The 18465-nt window shown below is 45.7% G+C and overlaps 2 protein-coding genes across 2 annotated transcripts in view; both read left to right on the top strand.

Moving 5' to 3' along the window:
- Window positions 1–1242, top strand: part of LOC108788076 — a 240035-nt gene extending 238793 nt beyond the window's left edge. The window contains exon 34 of the mRNA XM_018557808.1: window positions 696–1242. Within this exon, the coding sequence (XP_018413310.1) occupies window positions 696–1224 (529 nt within the window). The 3' untranslated portion in view covers window positions 1225–1242. The remainder of the gene's footprint in view (window positions 1–695) is intronic.
- The window catches only part of LOC108788099 (zinc finger protein 62 homolog), a 949422-nt gene that overhangs the window by 433617 nt on the left and 497340 nt on the right, over window positions 1–18465 (top strand). The window lies entirely within an intron of this gene.

Below are 18465 nucleotides of genomic sequence, written 5' to 3'. Positions count from 1 at the left end.
ACGATTGTTGCCTCTGGTTGGGTTGTGGAAAGGACGATTGTTGCCTTTGGTTGGGTTGTGGAAAGGACGATTGTTGCCTTTGGTTGGGTTGTGGAAAGGACGATTGTTGCCTTTGGTTGGGTTGTGGAAAGGACGATTGTTGCCTTTGGTTGGGTTGTGGAAAGGACGATTGTTGCCTTTGGTTGGGTTGTGGAAAGGACGATTGTTGCCTTTGGTTGGGTTGTGGAAAGGATGATTGTTGCCTTTGGTTGGGTTGGGGAAAGGACGATTGTTGGCTTTGAAGAACACATAACCAGTACTTGTTCCCCTCCATTTCTTTTTCCACCAGATGGACAACAAAACTGGAACAATGCAGAGAAGCATCCAGCTGTCTCTCCGGGAGGTGAAACCGAAGATAATGAGGACAACACCTCTGACTGTTTGCAGGAATGTTCCAATACTCCAGATGACCATCCGGTCCTTCAGAGCACCAATCCACCATATGATCCCTCTAGTAATGGCCAGTGTATTCCTGATCACTCCAAGACCATCACCCCTTGCCCTCCCCCTGCAGCAGATAGAGATCCCCAGTGTTCGGAGTGCGGTCAGTACTTCTCTGTGCACGATGATCTTCTTTGCCACCAGGCAACTCGCGCTTGTTGGGAACGCTTTGAGTCTAAATCAGGTCTGATTGGCCACCAAAAAGCTTTCGGGAGGTGGAAGCTGTATTCCTGTTCTCAGTGTGGGAAAACGTTTTCCTACAAGCACAACCTAGTCAGCCATCAGTCGATCCACACGGGAGACAAGCCTTACTCATGCTCCGCGTGCGGGAGACGCTTTCTGAAAAAGTCAAACCTTGACGCCCATCAAAGAACTCATTCGGGGGAGAAACCGTTTCCGTGTTCCCAATGCGGAAAAAGCTTTGCGCAAAAGTCAACCCTTGTGAGGCACAAAAGAACGCACACGGGTTTCCATCCGTACTCCTGCTCCGAGTGCGGGAAAACGTTTGCGCAGAAGTCAGGACTGGTCCGCCATCAGGCCACTCACACGGGTGCCTACCCCTACACCTGCTCAGAGTGCGGGAAAGGTTTTACGGCGAAGTCGGTTCTCCTCACCCATCAGAGGGTTCACACGGGGGAGAAGCCTTTTCTGTGTTCTCGCTGCGGCAAATGCTTTAGATATAAAGAAAGTGCTGATCGGCACCGGCTGTTGCGTTGTGAGGTTGATCACCCCTCAGGTAAGTAGACAGCAAGGCAGCAGATGAAAACATGGAGGATTATAGAAGATGAAAGCATGGAGACCTCTGAAAGCAGATGACATGCACAGTTTGGAGAACAGGAAATTGTGAGGTCAGCCTTAAGGTAGAAATGTGGTCTGCAAGATTGTACTAAGCTAAGACCGGAGCTGGACATTGGGCACCATAAGGTGCAGAGTTCCGTGACTTAGAAGCATGGGTATCAAAGGTACACCCCTGCACCACTCTAGCCATACTCATGCCCCAGCTATACCATCACATTGACTGACGTGTATCTAGAGTCGAGAAGGATGAGAACCCCTGTAATTTTTTTTTGTTTTTTTTATATAAACTTTATTGTATTTTACAATATGGACAATAAAATACAAGATACAGTATAGAGTAGAAGATGGTAGTAAACAGAAGCAGAACGTCTACCAGACATGTCCCACCAGCCGCTCTAATTGATTTAACAAAAGCAGCGATTAGATATCCTGTATCACATTGATATCACTGAACCATTTGATTGGTCACTGTATCAATTTTGAGTCACGGGGTCAGGGTATTGGACAACCAGGTAATCTTCCCTCTGTGCGGGACTGCAGTACCTAGGGGAGAAGAGTCCCTTCAAGATTCCGGTATAGAAGTAGAGGAAAAAGAAATCGGTCACTTGAGTAAATAAGAGAAGGAGGGAGGATTACTGCGTAACACAGACGGTATTCCTACCCGTGGTAACAGTCTGAGGCTCAGTATAGAGGGGTAAAGCTCACTGTGTGAGCATGGTTTGGGAGTGAGAGTCAAGGAGGGAGCCAATATGGAAGTAAATTGGAAGTTTCTATCATATAGTTGTGTTGTTACTTCGTTAGTAAGTTCATTATTATCCATTCTTGCATAGTTGGTGTGGTCATGGTTTCCCAGTATCCGGGACTGATGGCCCTTATCGCTATTAGGAAGCAAGAAGGACCTTTTTTTATAGTTGACAGAGAGCCGGGGAGCATAAAATGTGAGGCCACCTGTAGGGTGCGGGGAGCATTAGATGTAGTCACTTGGCTATATGTGTCAATGGCCTTTTCCCAAAAATGGTGCTAACCGCAGGCAATCCTGCCAAATGTGTGTCATTGTGCTAGTGTGGGCGTGACACCACCAACAAAGGTACTAGGTACCAACAAAGGTGTGCTAATGTGGGCGTGACACCACCAACAAAGGTGGAAGGTACCACTGTCCTCATCTTTCCTAGTGTCAGGGACACTAGGAAAGATGAGGACAGTGGAACCTTCCAGTGAGTATCAAGAAGGTCTACTCCTGAGCTACACTAGCTTTAACTTTATGTGGTAAGATATAAGATTTGGTCCTGTCCTCGTTCGTAAAGATATAGTCAAATTCACGTTCCCATTCCATAAGACGGGACTGTAGGAGAAACATGGAAGAATAGCTGTTTTTAGAGGTTGGAAACCGAGTTTGTTGGGCCTGAGGGCTGTAAGCATAGATAGTCAAAAGAAGAATGTTCTCTGTGAAGGTTGCCTTGACATTCCAGGTCAACATAAAGATCTTGAAGCTTAACCAGTTCACTAAGGAATGGCCCAATTGCACAGTCAGAGAATTAAATAGTTTGAGGCCATTATCATCAAGGACGTGGCCTAGAGTGGGTGGTTTAGAAGACGTCCATTTTAATAGGTAGAGACAGTCTCGGTGGGAAACTGGGCTTGCCCAATATTGAGGTCATGGGACCCACATAGGTCAAGTACAAGTGAGATAACACATATGAACAAAGCCTCGTACGTCTAAACATTTTGACAAGCAACGGAACCTTGATGGCCATCTATAGGTTCATACAGGGCCACCGCACAGCCATGTTTGTGTTGTATATGTGATTGGCATTTTATAACAAGGTCAAACCTGGTGAGCCCGCATGTCGAAGAAGCTGTTTGCTTGTCATGTTGTATAAAAAATTCAAATCTCGCCAAACTCCATAAAATTCTCAAGGAGGACTAACTAGCCCTTAGCCAAGAGTGCTTATGTGGCCCGTCATTCATATCCGCATTATTAACCATCATTGGAGGGAGGAAGAGAAGAAACCATGCTGCCTGAACCAATACATAATCTTAGATTTCCCCATTTTAATCTGTAAGCCAAATCTGAATGATCTAGTCCTTGGGCATATCTGACAAGCTTCTGGACCATGTTGGGGGAAAAACTAAGGTCATATGATCACCACAGGAGATGGCAGTTATGGCCTACTGGTCATCCTGTTCTTGCAATACAAATCAGTGAGTGTCCCACACATGTATTTGCCATTCCACCTCATGACACTGGACACATGTCGGAGTTGATATTGGTTCAAAGGTCAGAAAATTGGGCCTCAAGTGACTTTTCTTCAATACGCAACCTATTTACAGTGACAGAATGCGGCCTTTGTACCAAGACATGAATACAACTATCGGGAACCCGTAAGATCCATGATCCAGCTTGGAAGTTTTTTGCCAACTGTGCATGTTCACTGTTTCCGGAGACCAAACAAACGGTGGGAAAAATGGGCATTTCTTGGTTGTCCTTAACTCACCAATGTAGTAAGCTCCAAGCATGAGCATTGATAATGCTCGCTCTCACCTGCAGACATTTTTGTGATATTAAAAATAAAATGTAAAAAAAATTAAAGTGCGATTTGTTTTTTTTTTTAGCTTTGGACTGATTAGAAAAGGATTGGGGCCTTTGTCAAGCCTTTCTTGCCATTCGAGATCTGTTTAAGGAGCTTACCAGCCTTCCTGTCCTGATAATAACATTGTATCAGGACAGGAGGTGAGGAAAAACCTGCAATAAAAAGCTGATGGGACTTTTGGCCTTCCACTAATCAAATAAGAGAATGTATTTTTATTGTTGTCTGTTTCCCTATTGGTGACAATGTTGTCAACATGACCGTAAAGAAGGGGACCAGAGAGAGCGTTAAAAACGGAGGTTCTCTAGCCTTCTCCACTCAATTCAAAACCAAAAAAATTGTGCTGGAGATGCAGTATCACGTAGCTGGTGGAAGCCGAGATGACAAAAGAGCTTACCTTACGCCTCTGGTCTAGACACTCCTGGAGCAGAACACACAGGGAATGAGAATAGCATGGGTGATACAGATACTCAAAGAAACAAGTTGGCTGGAGGACACTGGAACACAGCAGAATGGAAGTGTGGGCAGGACAAGCAGTGGTCAGGGGCCAAGAAGAGATATAGCAGGCCAAGATCACAGCGGAAGGTCATCAGAGAAAAGCCGTGATCAGGAACTTAGCTGAGGTGAAACCAGAAGTAGCAGAGACAAGCCGTGATCAGGAACTAGCTGAGGTCATAGCGGAGACAAGCTGTGATCAGGAACTAGCTGAGGTCATACCGGAGATAGCAGAGACAAGCCGGTGTCAGGAACTAGCTGAAGGTCATATTGGAGATAGCAGAGACAAGCCGGTGTCAGGAACTAGCTGAGGTCATACTGGAGATAGCAGAGACAAGCTGGTGTCAGGAACTAGCTGAGGTCAAACCAGATATAGCAGAGACAAGCTGTGATCAGGAACTAGCTGAGGTCATAACTGAGATAACACAGACAAGCCGTGGTCAGGGACTAGCTTTGGTCAAACCGAAGATAGCAGAGACAAGCCGTGGTCAGGAACTAGCTGAGGTTAACCCAAAGATAGCAGAGACAAGCCGTGGTCAGGAACTAGCTGAGGTTAACCCAAAGATAGCAGAGACAAGCCGTGGTCAGGAACTAGCTGAGGTCATACCGGTGATAGCAGAGACAAGCCGTGGTCAGGAACTGGCTGAGGTCATACCGGACATATCAGAGACAAGCCGTGATCAGGAACTAACTGAGGTCATAGCGGAGACAAGCCGTGGTCAGGAACTAGCTGAGGTCATACCGGAGATAGTAGAGACAAGCCGTGGTCAGGAACTAGCTGAGGTCATACCGGAGATAGTAGAGACAAGCCGTGGTCAGGAACTAGCTAAGGTCATACCGAGATAGCAGAGACAAGCTGTGGTCAGGAACTGGCTGAGGTCATACCGGAGATAGCAGAGACAAGCCGCGGTCAGGAACTAGCTAAGGTCATACCGAGATAGCAGAGACAAGCTGTGGTCAGGAACTGGCTGAGGTCATACCGGAGATAGCAGAGACAAGCCGTGATCAGGAACTAGCTAAGGTCATATTGGAGACAGTAGAGACAAGCCGTGATCAGGAACTAGCTAAGGTCATACCGGAGATAGCAGAGGACAAGCCGTTATCAATAAAAAGGATGCAGAACAAAGGGAAGTACAATGATAATGATCACAGAATGGGTGCAGACCTGGGACAAATCACAGGACCGCTGGACATAAGAACTGGTCAAGTTCAACATCATCCAAACATTGGGGTATCAGATCTTGCGTGGTCTGCACATTGAAACATCACAGAATTTTCCCAATCTGTGTTTGGGGACTTTCAGGACCATAGTCAGCCAAATAAACGCAAAGAGTCTCCACATTTGGTTGCATGTGAAGCTTGAGGACCACAGCTACTGGTAACCCTGAAACATCCGCTCGTGATCCTTGAACACTCCTAACGGTGATCCTGAACCATACCTGTGCATAATACTGAAACATATGCTGGTGATCCTTGAACACACCCATTGGTGATCCTGAACCATACCTGTTCATAATACTGAAACATCTGCTGGTGATCCTTGACCACACCTACTGGTGATCCTGAACCATACCTGTTCATAATGCTGAAACATCTGCTGGTGATCCTTGAACACACCTACTGGTGATCCTGAACCATACCTGTTCATAATACTGAAACATCTGCTGGTGATCCTTGACCACACCCATTGGTGATCCTGAACCATACCTGTTCATAATACTTAAATATCTGCTGGTGATCCTTGAACACACCTACTGGTGATCCTGAACCATACCTGTTCATAATGCTGAAACATATGCTGGTGATCCTTGAACCCACCTACCGGTGATCCTGAACCGTACCTGTTCATAATACTGAAACATCTGCTGGTGATCCTTGAACACACCTACCGGTGATCCTGAAACACCTGGTTTAATCATGGACCACACCTGCTGATGCTGGAACAGACCTACTAGTGATCCCAAAACAAACCTTATGGTGATACTAATGCTGAAAGAACTACGTGTAATACAAATTCATCATCTCCGGAACAAGACCTTCACGCTGCTTTTCCTTGTTTTATCTATGAAAGTGGCCATTTATGGCAGGTGTGTTCCAGGATCACCAACAGGTCCATTCCTTCTCTGATGCCCTGACCATTATATGTGCAGAGGCACCCTTTTGAGAAGAGTAATGGAAGAACTCTGGGTGAACAGCTACTGAAGCCGAGCTTTTATAACCCTGCACAAACAGGTTTAGCAGGCTTTTTCATAGTGTTTCTAGGTGTTTTTTTTTTCAATGTAATCCACTCCAATATCAGTTGATAGTGTCTAATAAGGCCAGTGTAAACACTTCAAACATGTACATTATAATAAAATGATATTACACCGCACGATATACAAAATGTGATGAAACCTGAAACACTACAGTAAGGTTTTAATTCATTTTGGAAAAATCAAACACCAAAAAGCTTGGGTTTTCTCTGTCAGGCCACAAGAAAATGGCCGCCGCTCTCTTCCCTATGGCGCTCTAGCGTTCGTAGCCCACAGCGAGGCTCTGCTGTACACGCCCACCTCTCGACCCATATATGGTCGTGCCATTGACAGCGGTGGGAAAACTATAGCAAGGCTCTAGGAGAGCGCGTCCGCCACCCGGAAGCGCTGCTGGAACGCACAGCTGGAACGCAGTGGCAGGAAGTAGTCTTTTTCTTAAAGGGATGTGCTTCCAGTTCAGGCAGATGCTGGAGGGAGCAGGAGGGGAGGCTCTGCTGCGGGTATAGACGGGTAATTCAGGAGAATCAATGATGGCATGCCTGTGATTTTGCATTTTCTTAAACATAGTGCAGGTTGTGCCCTCTGCCATATTGCTGCCTGGCTCCTCCCCTCCAGCAAGCCAATGGCTCCTGCCTATAGACACATTACATTAAAATTAATTTAAAGGGATGTTCCATTGTGTCCCTGGACTCTCTTTTTAAAACGTCAAAGTGGTCGGCACCTTACTCTTCCGCCTTTACCCTTTGTCTGTCCCGCATGCCCAGTGGGTGGACAGGCAGCTTGAGCTCAGTGGGTCACGGATTGTGTGAAAGGAGACGCATCTTCCATTCTTGACCAGAGCTTGAACACCTGCTTGGCTGCAAAACCTTGCAACTGTATGGGATCTTGTATGGAACACTAGTCTATGAAAAGGGAGGGCATTTTAATGGCTGCTGGACAGAGGGTTGCCATTAAAGGACAAGGCAGGCCGGGCCCCTTTGGGGCTTCATATAGCACTAATGGATGGATCTCGGGTGTAGCATCTCTTCATACAGTGGACTGGGAAAGGTGGTGGTGGTGGACTCCGGCAGCCATTTTTGCAGTGTATGATTCTTTTTGTTTTCACAACACAGGTCACCAGGATGCCGACTTGTATCATCCAGTCCTGTCCGTACTGGAAGTTGGGAAGACGGCGGCACCCGGACATTACCCTCCACCCCTTCCCCAGTACTGCGCGGCGTATAAGAAGCTGGCTGGAGCGCACGGGGCACAGATTTAAGGACATAGACGCCTTCATCGGAAGAATCTTGGAGACGAGGAATGACGGTGATTACTGGATATGCTCAGCACACTTTACCAAAGACAGTTACAGGCTCTCGGGTGGTGCCAGGGTGCTCAAAGCAAATGCCATGCCCACCATCTTCCCAGCGGGTTCCAAGCTGATCCGGGAGGCCTGCCGTCTGAGGACCACTAGAAAGACTCGTATAGCCTGCCGGCGGAACGCGGACAAGCCACCGAAGCCTGGCTTGACCAGAGCCAGGACGACTCCAGCTTTGACTAAGACGGACGTGGCCACGCAAACAGAAGGTCGCCCATCTACGGTGCATCGAGGGGTCCAAACCGAAGAGCTGTATTCGCAGAGCACTCAAGACCGCTCTTCACTGACACAGTGTAAGTAATAAGACAGACCCACCTCACCCTTGTGTAGACCTGTTAGTTTTATGTCTTTGGAGGGGGAGGGTACCTACCTCACATGTTCCTGGAGTTCCTCCTCTTACCTTCTCCATCGGTGTTGACCCAGGGTAGGGCAAAGCACTTGAAGCTCTTACTGTACTGGAGCCCAGAGCTTGGTTCACATCCAAGGGGATACCAGGGAGGCCATATTTCTATATAGCAGCTGCACGGAATGTCACCTCAGGTTGGGCAAGGTTGGGAGAGAGGAGGCGAATCACCAAAAGTTTATTCTGCTATCAGTTATTTAAGCAAAGTACTTGATGGAGTTGTCACGTTCTTGTCCTACTCATCTGTTTCCACCGTAGCTGTGACTCTGCGTAACAATGAAAATTGCCAAAGCGAGGACATGGCCCAGAATGTTGTACCTGCTACTCCGAGGTGTGAAGAGAGCCGACGTCACATGACTGAGAAGATATTAAACCTCACCCTGGAGATCATCTACCTGCTGACCGGAGAGGTGAGGAGGATTCTGAGAGGTCACATGACATCACTCCTATCTCTATTAATAAGACACATACCTGACCGGAGAGGTGAGGAGGATTCTGGGAGGTCACATGACATCACTCCTATCTCTATTAATAAGACACATACCTGACCGGAGAGGAGGGTTCTGGGAGGTCACATGACATCACTCATCTCTATTAATAAAACACAGACCTGACAGGAGAGGTGAGGAGGATTCTAGGAGGGTCACATGACATCACTCTTATCTCTAAACCTGACCCTGGAGATCATCTACCTGGTGACCGGAGAGGTGAGGAGGATTCTGGGAGTCACATGATATCACTCCTATCTCTATTCATAAAACACCGACCTGAACGGAGAGGTGAGGAGGATTCTGGGAGGTCACATGACATCACTCTTATCTCTATTAATAAGACACAGACCTGACCGGAGAGGTGAGGAGGATCCTGGGAGGTCACATGACATCACTGTTATCTCTATTCACAAAACACAGACCTGACTGGAGAGGTGAGGAGGATTCTAGGAGGGTCACATGGCATCTCTATTAATACTTAAATATCTGCTGGTGATCCTTGAACACACCTATGGGAGGTCACATGACCTGACCGGAGAGGTGAGGAGGATCCTGGGAGGTCACATGACATCACTGTTATCTCTATTCACAAAACACAGACCTGACTGGAGAGGTGAGGAGGATTCTAGGAGGGTCACATGACATCACTGTTATCTCTATTCACAAAACAGAGACCTGACTGGAGAGGGGGAGACAAGAACCAGAGCCTTCCCATGAAGTCTCAAACTCCCTCCCTGACACTAGAAAGGAATGATGGGCAGAAGATCCTGGAAGTCATCCAGAAGATCATTGAGCTGCTAGCAGGAGAGGTGAGCGGTGCCGGGAATTCTGGGACATGATCCAGGAACAGACAAGGGATGTGTCTGGATGGTGACTGTATCATTGTGTGTGTCAGGTTCCTATAAGGTGTCAGGATATCTCTGTCTATTTCTCCATGGAGGAGTGGGAGTATCTAGAAGGACACCGGGATCTCTACAAGGACGTCGTGATGGAGAATGAGCCGCCCCTCACATCACCGGGTGAGTTACACTATAACCACTTTAAAATATACTTTCTGCATATTTGATACAGTAAAGTGGAACCTTAAAAAATAGTTTTGGTTCCTCAGGGGCGGGGGCATAAATTAATTATATTCTTGGAACTGGTTCATTAAAGACAGCTGTGTAGTTCCACAGAGAAAGAGATATGTATACTTGTATGACACAAAGTAAAAATTGTAGTGGGAGGGGCTTGCCTACAGTCAACTTGGTTACTGAAGGTGGTGTCTACTTTGATGAAGAAGCCAAGAGTGATAAACCGTCGTAGAAATAAAATGATATTGTGGTCCTGCTTTTTCAATGCCGGTGAACTTACACAACATTGGAATGATGCTTTAGAGCAGGGGTAGCCAAACTCCGGCCCTCCAGCTGTGGTGGAACTACAAATCCCACGAGGCATTGCAAGATTCTCACAGCCACAGACGTGACTCCCGGAGAGAGATGCATCATGGGATTTGTGGTTGCACCACAGCTGGAGGGCCGGAGTTTAGCTACCCCTGCTTTAGAGGTCTGGGGAACAAATCGCACTTTGTGTGTGGTTTTCGAAGCTCTAGTCTTTATTGCGGTCGGGATTTGCCTACCTCTGGGGTGAAACACTTTGTAATGTCGAGGAAAACAAGAGACCTTTAATGAGCGGCCAATAGACTAGTCCTTTTAGGCTCTTAAATTCTGTTGTGTGTTTTTCTTTTTTTTTCTCCAGCTTCGTTCTTGGTCGAAAACTCTGCAAGTTCTTCAAATCCACGGCCTGCGATTAATGATAGTGACAAAGGTCCACATTTCAGCCAATCACCATGTGGAAATCTCCCACAGTCTCGGTCTGCTTGCATTAAGGAGGACATTTTCTCAGCTGAGGAACATTCCCCAAGTCCTGAAATCTCCACCACCAAATGCCACCGACAAATTCCACCTTCTCATGTGAAGGAAGAGCTTCTTTTGGCTGAAGAACACCTTGGCCAGTCTAAGATCTCAGCAGCCACTCAACCAACAACTATTCATATTAAAGGACACGTTTCAGTCAAAGATTGGCTCCCCGAGTCTAATGTCTCCCCACCTACTCAACATACACAACCTGCAATTATTCATATTAAAGAAAGACCCCTGTCAGATGAGGAACATCTCCTCAACTGTAAGATCTCCTCACCCACTCATCATAGACAATCTCAAAGTAGTCATGATAACAAGGCATCCCTGTCAGATGAAGAACATCTCCTCAAACCTATACATCATACACCACCTGCAGCTATTCATATTAAGGAGGAAACCCTGTCTGATAAAGATCATCTACCCAACCCTAAGATCTCCTCACCCACTCATCATAGACAATCTCAAAGTACTCATGTTGTCAAAGGATCCCTGTCAGATGAAGAACATCTCCTCAACCCTAAGATCGTCAAACCTATACATCATACACAACCTGCAACTATTTATATTAAGGAAGAAACCCTTTCAGATAAAGAACATCTACCCAACCCTAAGACCTCCCCACCCACTAATTGTAGACAACCTAGAACTATTCATGTTAACAAGGGATCCCTGTCAGATGATGAGCATCTTCTCAACCCTGAGATCGTCAAACCTATACATCATACACAACCTGCAGCTATTCATATTAAGGAGGAAACCCTGTCTGATAAAGATCATCTACCCAACCCTAAGATCCCCCGAACCACTCATCACAGACAATGTAGAACTATTCATGTTAACAAAGAACCACTATCAGGAGAAGAACATCTTCTCAACCCTAAGAGCTTCAAACCTGTACATCATACACAACCTACAACTATTCATATTAAGGAAGAAACCTTGCCAGATGAAGAGCATCTACCCAACCCTAAGATCTCTCCAACTACTCATCGTAGACAACATAGAACTATTCGTGGTAACAAAGGATCCCTGTCAGATGAAGAACATCATCTCAACCCTAAGATCTTCAAACCTATACAGCATACAAAACCTATAACTATTTATATTAAGGAAGAAACCCTGTCAGATGAAGAACTTATCAACTCTAATATCTCCCCACCCACTCATCAAAGACAATCTAATACACAACCTACAACTATTCATATTAAGGAAGAAACCCTACCAGATAAAGAGTATGTACCCAACCCTATGGTCTCCCGAACCACTCATCACAGACAGCCTAGAACTATTCATGTTAAGAAAGGATCCCTGTCAGACGAAGATCTCCTCAGCTCTGAGATATCCACACCCAAACATCATACAGAACCTACAACTATTCATATTAAGGAGGGACCAATCTCAGCTGAGGAACATCTACCTCATGAAATGGATTCTACAACGATTATTATTGAGGAGGACTCCATGTCTAGCGATGAAGAACGACCTCCACATTCTTCCACTTCCATATCTCAAGGTCATTGTACATTTTCTCATGCTAAGAAGGGCCCCCCCTCAAGTGAGGAGGAACATTTCAAATACTCCAACCTCTATTTGACTTCCAGTACCATACAGTATATTCCAGTCCGTATTAATGATGATTTTCTCTCGCGCCAACAACGTCTCCAACAATCTGACATCTCTACACATCCTACAAAGGACCTGGCAGAGGAGGTGCCAATCTTGTACGAAGACGGACTCTGCACAGACAGCTCGGCACCCGAGTGCGATGGGGAACTAAGCCTCATCCCAGTAAACTTTTTGCCCGCTGGAAGCAAGAGGACTTTTCTAAGTGACCCAGACTTTTCTGACCGCTCGTTATTTTGCCCAGAGTGTGGGAAGTCCTTCACAGATAAGGCAAGGGTCGAGGCCCACCTTCGCTCACACTTGGGTAAGAAACCCTATTGCTGTTCGGTGTGCCTAAAAGGTTTCTGCTCCAAGTCGAAACTCGTCACCCATCAGATGATGCACTCGGGCGAGAAGCCTTATGCCTGCAGCGAATGCGGTAAGCGCTTTGCCCAAAACGCTTACCTACAGAGGCACATAAGAGGTCACACGGGGGATAAACCGTTCCCATGCTCCATCTGCGGCAAGTGCTTTGCGTGCCGGTCGGACATGGTAAAACACGAGTTCACCCACACAGGAGCCAGACCCCACCCCTGCGCCCTGTGCGGTAAACGCTTCACGAAGAAGTCACACCTCAACCGCCACATGCGCATCCACACGGGAGAGAAGCCATTTTTTTGCCCGGACTGCGGCCGGAGCTTTGGCTGCAACTCGGACATGGTCAGCCACCAGCGCATTCACCAAGGTCTCAAACCTTTTTCCTGCTCCGAATGCGGGAAGAGCTTCCTACGGAAACAAGACGCTCAGAGGCACCAGACGGTACACAGATAGAAGGTCAAGCAGCTCCAAACTCGAGTTGTCCTAAATGTGGCTAATTTATAAAAAAGCCTTCATGTTGACATAGATGAAGCCATGTATGATATCGTGTGAGACAACGGACAAATCTGGATGAATTCAGCCTGTATTTATTTTATGTTCAGTAAAAAAATTATTTGTAAATTGTGTTATGTGTTATTATCTGTAAACCTTCTTCATGTTAGACTTCCCTCATCCCTTACACAATGTCTGACACCGGGGGAGTGACTACACGAGAGAGAAGGTAGAGACCAGGACCATCCTGTCCAGAGATTCACTGGACTGTGACCCTCTAACCACAGCAGGAGCTGGTTCAGATAGGTAGGCGGGCCTGTGACACGCACAGAAGTAATTTGTAGTCTCAAAAAATGAAGGTCCCACGCCTAAGAGGAAAGCAGCTTTTTAGCTCAAGCATGGTTAGTGGCCTCTAACGCATCTTTTAAGCTGTGTGGAGGTGAACTTATGGAAACCAGTTAGACACCATGTTTGTAAACCATGAAATATGGTATCCCCAGTATCCTTGTTGTATCTAATACATCTGCTGGTATCAGGTGGAGTTTGCGGCATCATAGCCGTACAATAGAACCAGATGCCCCCCCACTGCCGCTGTTAACCAGCCAGGCTGTTGCCGACAGCTGCCTTCAGGGGCTCAAAAGGCAATGGACTCCCTTACAGATGGCTTTGATGGGTGACCTATCCCTCCTATCTATTCCTTTATATTAGTAAAAGGAAATATGCAACTTCCTGTTTTTACTGGAGAATTCAGCTGCCATGTGAGGCTACAGGTCCCCATCACACAGTATCTACTCAGCCATGTTTATGGGCCCAACAGAGACATCCTTTCATTGGGGCCCGTGCCCCCGTTACTCACCAGTGTTCTCCTTGTTACACACTCTCCACATCTCAGCGCCCAGTGTCCACACTATGTTCTTTTACACCTCTCTCATCGGCTGCACTTTAGTCTCTAGCAGCTACCTTACTCCCCTTCCTCTGATCGGCGTTACCACTAGACAGGAAGTGATCAGAAATCTTCCAAATGGAGACGTGGACAAGCAATTAAAACCTGACAGAGGTTCCAAGACTTCCCCATTCCATCAAAACTATAACCCACTGATACTCAGCTTTGGCGTGTTCTCCTGCCACTCAGAGCCCTCAGAAATACTCATAGCTTCTGGGCATGGAGGAGTATGTGACCTTCTTTCCAGGATGCAGTGCCCAGACCTGAGCAGTCAATCACTAAGCCTGAACATTTTCATGAAAGAAGGTCAATAACCCCTTGTAAGATCTAACAGAGTTTAGACCAGTGATTTTCAACTTATTAGCCATAGGGGAGCTCCAATGTGGCCTCTGATGTCACTAACGGGCCACATATTATATTAATTATATGTAATGCTCGAGACATTACATATAATTAATATGTAATATAATTGCTGGTCCGTAGAGAATGGTCCCCTTAGATTGGTGGCCAGTGGTGAAGGTCCCCATTACACTGTGGACAGTGGGAAGAATGCCTCTTACCATGGTGGGAAGTGAGAATACCACCTCTTACAGATAGCTGGAAAGTTCATTGGTAACGTATCTGAGATGTAGAACCTGCCTATTGCTCAAGGAAGCCCTTGCAATCTCTGAAAGCACCATAAGGTACCATGGGAAAGGTCATTGGCCTCACTGGTAACTTATCTTGGATGAAGAACTTGCCTATTGCTCAAGGAAGCCCTTGCAATCTCTAAAAGTACCATGGGAAAGGTTATTGGTCTCATTGGTAACTTATCTGAGATGTAGAACTTGCCTATTGCTCAAGGAAGCCCTTGCAACCTCTGAAGGTACCATAGGGTTCCATGGAACCCTGGTTGAGAAAGGCTGATTTAGACTGTACCTGGCTACATGGCAGAAGCTGGACATCACACTGTGGCTGAAAGAACAATGAATCTCCATGAATAGACATTACCTGTGTTGCTTAATTCCGCCTTAAATAAGTGATAAGAGATATCCAGAGTTAGGTTTTTAGACCCGTGGCAACTGTAGACATTTGGAGCGTCATATCTTGGTAGGCCAGTGTAGACAGGATGCCAATGGAATGAGCTCAATGCAAGTCCCAAAGGGACGCCAGGTATTCTCAAAGGGTCTGTATAGGCATAATGGAAACAAATAAATACCACATACAGTGGTACCTCGGTTCAGGAACTTAATTCATTCCACAATTCTGGTCGCGAACCGAATCAAACCGTGATCAGACCGCAATCTCGACTAGAGGAAGCCAAGCCCATGTGTCAGAGCAGAGAAGATGGCTGCGGTTGTGTTTGTCACCCGAGGCGGAGTTCGCAAAATTTTGCCGCACGTCCTGTTCACGAACCGAATTGTTCGCGAACAGAAGCGTTCGTGAACCGAAGTACCACTGTATTAACATTTCACTGCTATGCATCCTAAAATTCCATTCGTCAGGCAGGAGGACATGCCCATTAAAGAGACACATGCCTGCAACTATCCTGCAAATACAGAAAAATACCTGTTGTTGTACCAGAGTTGGACTCGGCTGCTTATTCCCTCTTGTGGACTAACAAGACATTCCCTTTTTTGGACTTAGATAGAATGGTGTCAACCCTGCCCAGTTGTCTATTGTTAAACTAATGAATCCCTCCCACTTGCCTTATCTCATAGTAATTTGTTCTGTAGCCCATGATGAAAACTAGGAGGACTCTTTGAGAAAACACAGGAAGTGTGCACAGGACAGCTCTGAATTTCTAACTTGAACAATTAGTATTTTCCTTTTTCTTTTGTGTGTGATAAATGCTTCCAATTAGATATTTCACAGAGCAGTAGGGAGCAAATAAGAGAAGCCGATTGTTGGGGGTTTACATCCATTTTAAGGCATGGATTGTTTTTATTATCTTTATATACAAAGCTGGTGAATGACAGCAAATCCATAGGAGCATTTTGTCCCGTGGCCACCCTTAAAGTTGTATACAATAAAATAAAAATATAAACATCCAGAAATACAATACATCTTCTTTTTTATAGACACTTGAGCAGCTTAAATAAAAGTAGTCCCTGCTCAAGATGTAAACATAAATCTGACTGTTTACGAAATTGTCTACCTTCCATCAGTCCGTTCTTGGAGCTTTGGTGGCTCCTCCCACTCCGCATACTTTCCTTCTGTGCAAATGGAGGCAAAAAATTAACATTATTCGTTTATTTTCTCTTCAGGGTTAATGTAACATCAGGAAAATACCACATGATGGCCACTAGATGGAGCCGAGGAGCATAGGACATATATGCTTATTTATTATCCTCTTCGGCTCCATCTAGTGGCCATCATGTGGTATTTTCCTGATGTGACATTAGACCTGGAAAGAAAATATACTGATAACGCTTGTTTTTTTTCTTTAACTTTATTTATACATTTTCAAAATACATAATGTAAAAAAGAGAATAATCAAATCACAAATATAGACAGTAATGAAGATTATGTTTGTGTTTGACTCCATTCGCACAGAATGCACAGGGAGGTGCGCCTGTGATTTTTTTTTTAAATTATAACCCATAGACTTTACTAGCGCTCGACCCAAAAATTAAACTTTTCCTTTTTAAGGTGCGGTCATCCTTTAAATGTACAAACAAAAGAAAAAAGAACTATGATCGTGAGAACTATCATCACACAGGAAGAGCAGTGTCACCCAACTGGAGCTTTCTATTCACCTATAGCTACGCAGCTCTTAATGAAAGAGGTCTAAGTCGTACCTTGACACCTGGCCTTTACGATATGGGTGACTTTCTCTTTGATGATTGGCTGTTGTAGAGAGGGCAGTTATAAAAGCAATTGCCAAGTCTTACAGCGGAAATCTTGAAAATGAACTAAAAAAACCTGGAGTCAACTTAAGAAATTCTCTAACTGGGCAGAGTCAAAGTGCGTGGCCCCCAAGTGGTTAAAGGGCCTTCAAACTTGAAGAACCAGTTACCATCAATGACAATTTGGTAACAGTGTAATTATTTCAAATCTCTTGTATAGGTCTAGGTACCATGCAAAAAAACATCTCTAAAGGTCAGTCCACCACATAGAGTTGGGAATAATGGCAGGGAGGTCCCACTGTCGGAATGACATACAAGCAGTCATGGAGGTTCAGTCAGCCCAACAGGTTTCAACTTGAGAAACTAATTGGGCCAAGCCAAAGTGCGTGCCTTCCAAGTGGTTAAAGGGACTCTAAAATGAAGAACCAGTTGCCATCAATTACATTTTGGTAATGGTGGAATGATTTGGGATCTCCTATATAGGTCTAGTGACCATTTAAAGCTACAACTCCACAGGGTCAGTTCACCGAATAAAGTTGGGAATAATGGCAGTGAGATCCCACTGTCGGGATGACATATAAGCAGCCATGGTCTTTCAGTCAGACCAGCAGCTTCCAACTTAAGAATCCCTTTAATTGGGCCAAACCAAGTGCATGCCCCCCAAGTGAAGAAGCAGTTGCCATCAATGACATTTTGGTAACGGTGGAATGATTTGGGATCTCTTATATAGGTGTAGTGACCATTTAAAGCTACAACTCCACAGGGTCAGTCCACCAAATAAAGTTGGGAATAATGGCAGGGAGATACCACTGTCAAGATGACTTATAAGCAGCCATGGTCTTTCATTTAGACCCGCAGCTTCCAACTTAAGAATCCCTTTAATTGGGCCAAACCAAGTGCGTGACCACCCCAAGTGTAGAAGCAGTTGCCTTCAATGACATTTTGGTAACAGTGGAAGGATTTAAGATCTCCTATATAGGTCTAGGTACCATTTCAAGCATCTCCAAAGGACCAGTCCACCAAATAGAGTTGGCAACAACAGCAGGGGGATACCACTGTCGGAATGCCCACCAGGTTCCAACTATAACCTAAATATCTCTTTTGGGCAGACTGACCTTTCAAGAGTTTCTATCCTTTCCCAATATTCAAAACATTACATTTTTTGTCAACATCTTTTGCGTCGTTAGGTTCAGTTCCACGAGCCATCCCCCCAGGTTTCATCTCGTTGTGCATCTTTTGGTGCCGTAGCAGCTGCAGCTTCTTCTCGAATTTCTCCCCGCACTCCGAACACAAATATGGCTTCTCGCCCACATTGCTGCGCTCCTGAATCACGAAGCCTAATTTACGGATGAAGCTTGTGCGCCATTCCGAGGCCAAGCTCGGTTTCTCGCCTTTGTGAATCCGCTGGTGGATGGCCAAGTCTAATTTATTGAGGAAGAACTTGCCACACAGTGAGC

This window comes from Nanorana parkeri, unplaced genomic scaffold (genome assembly GCF_000935625.1).
Source record: "Nanorana parkeri isolate BGI_ZX_2015 unplaced genomic scaffold, ASM93562v1 scaffold305, whole genome shotgun sequence".
In the NCBI taxonomy this organism is placed as follows: domain Eukaryota; kingdom Metazoa; phylum Chordata; class Amphibia; order Anura; family Dicroglossidae; genus Nanorana; species Nanorana parkeri.
This window is presented reverse-complemented; position numbering and strand designations above follow the sequence as displayed.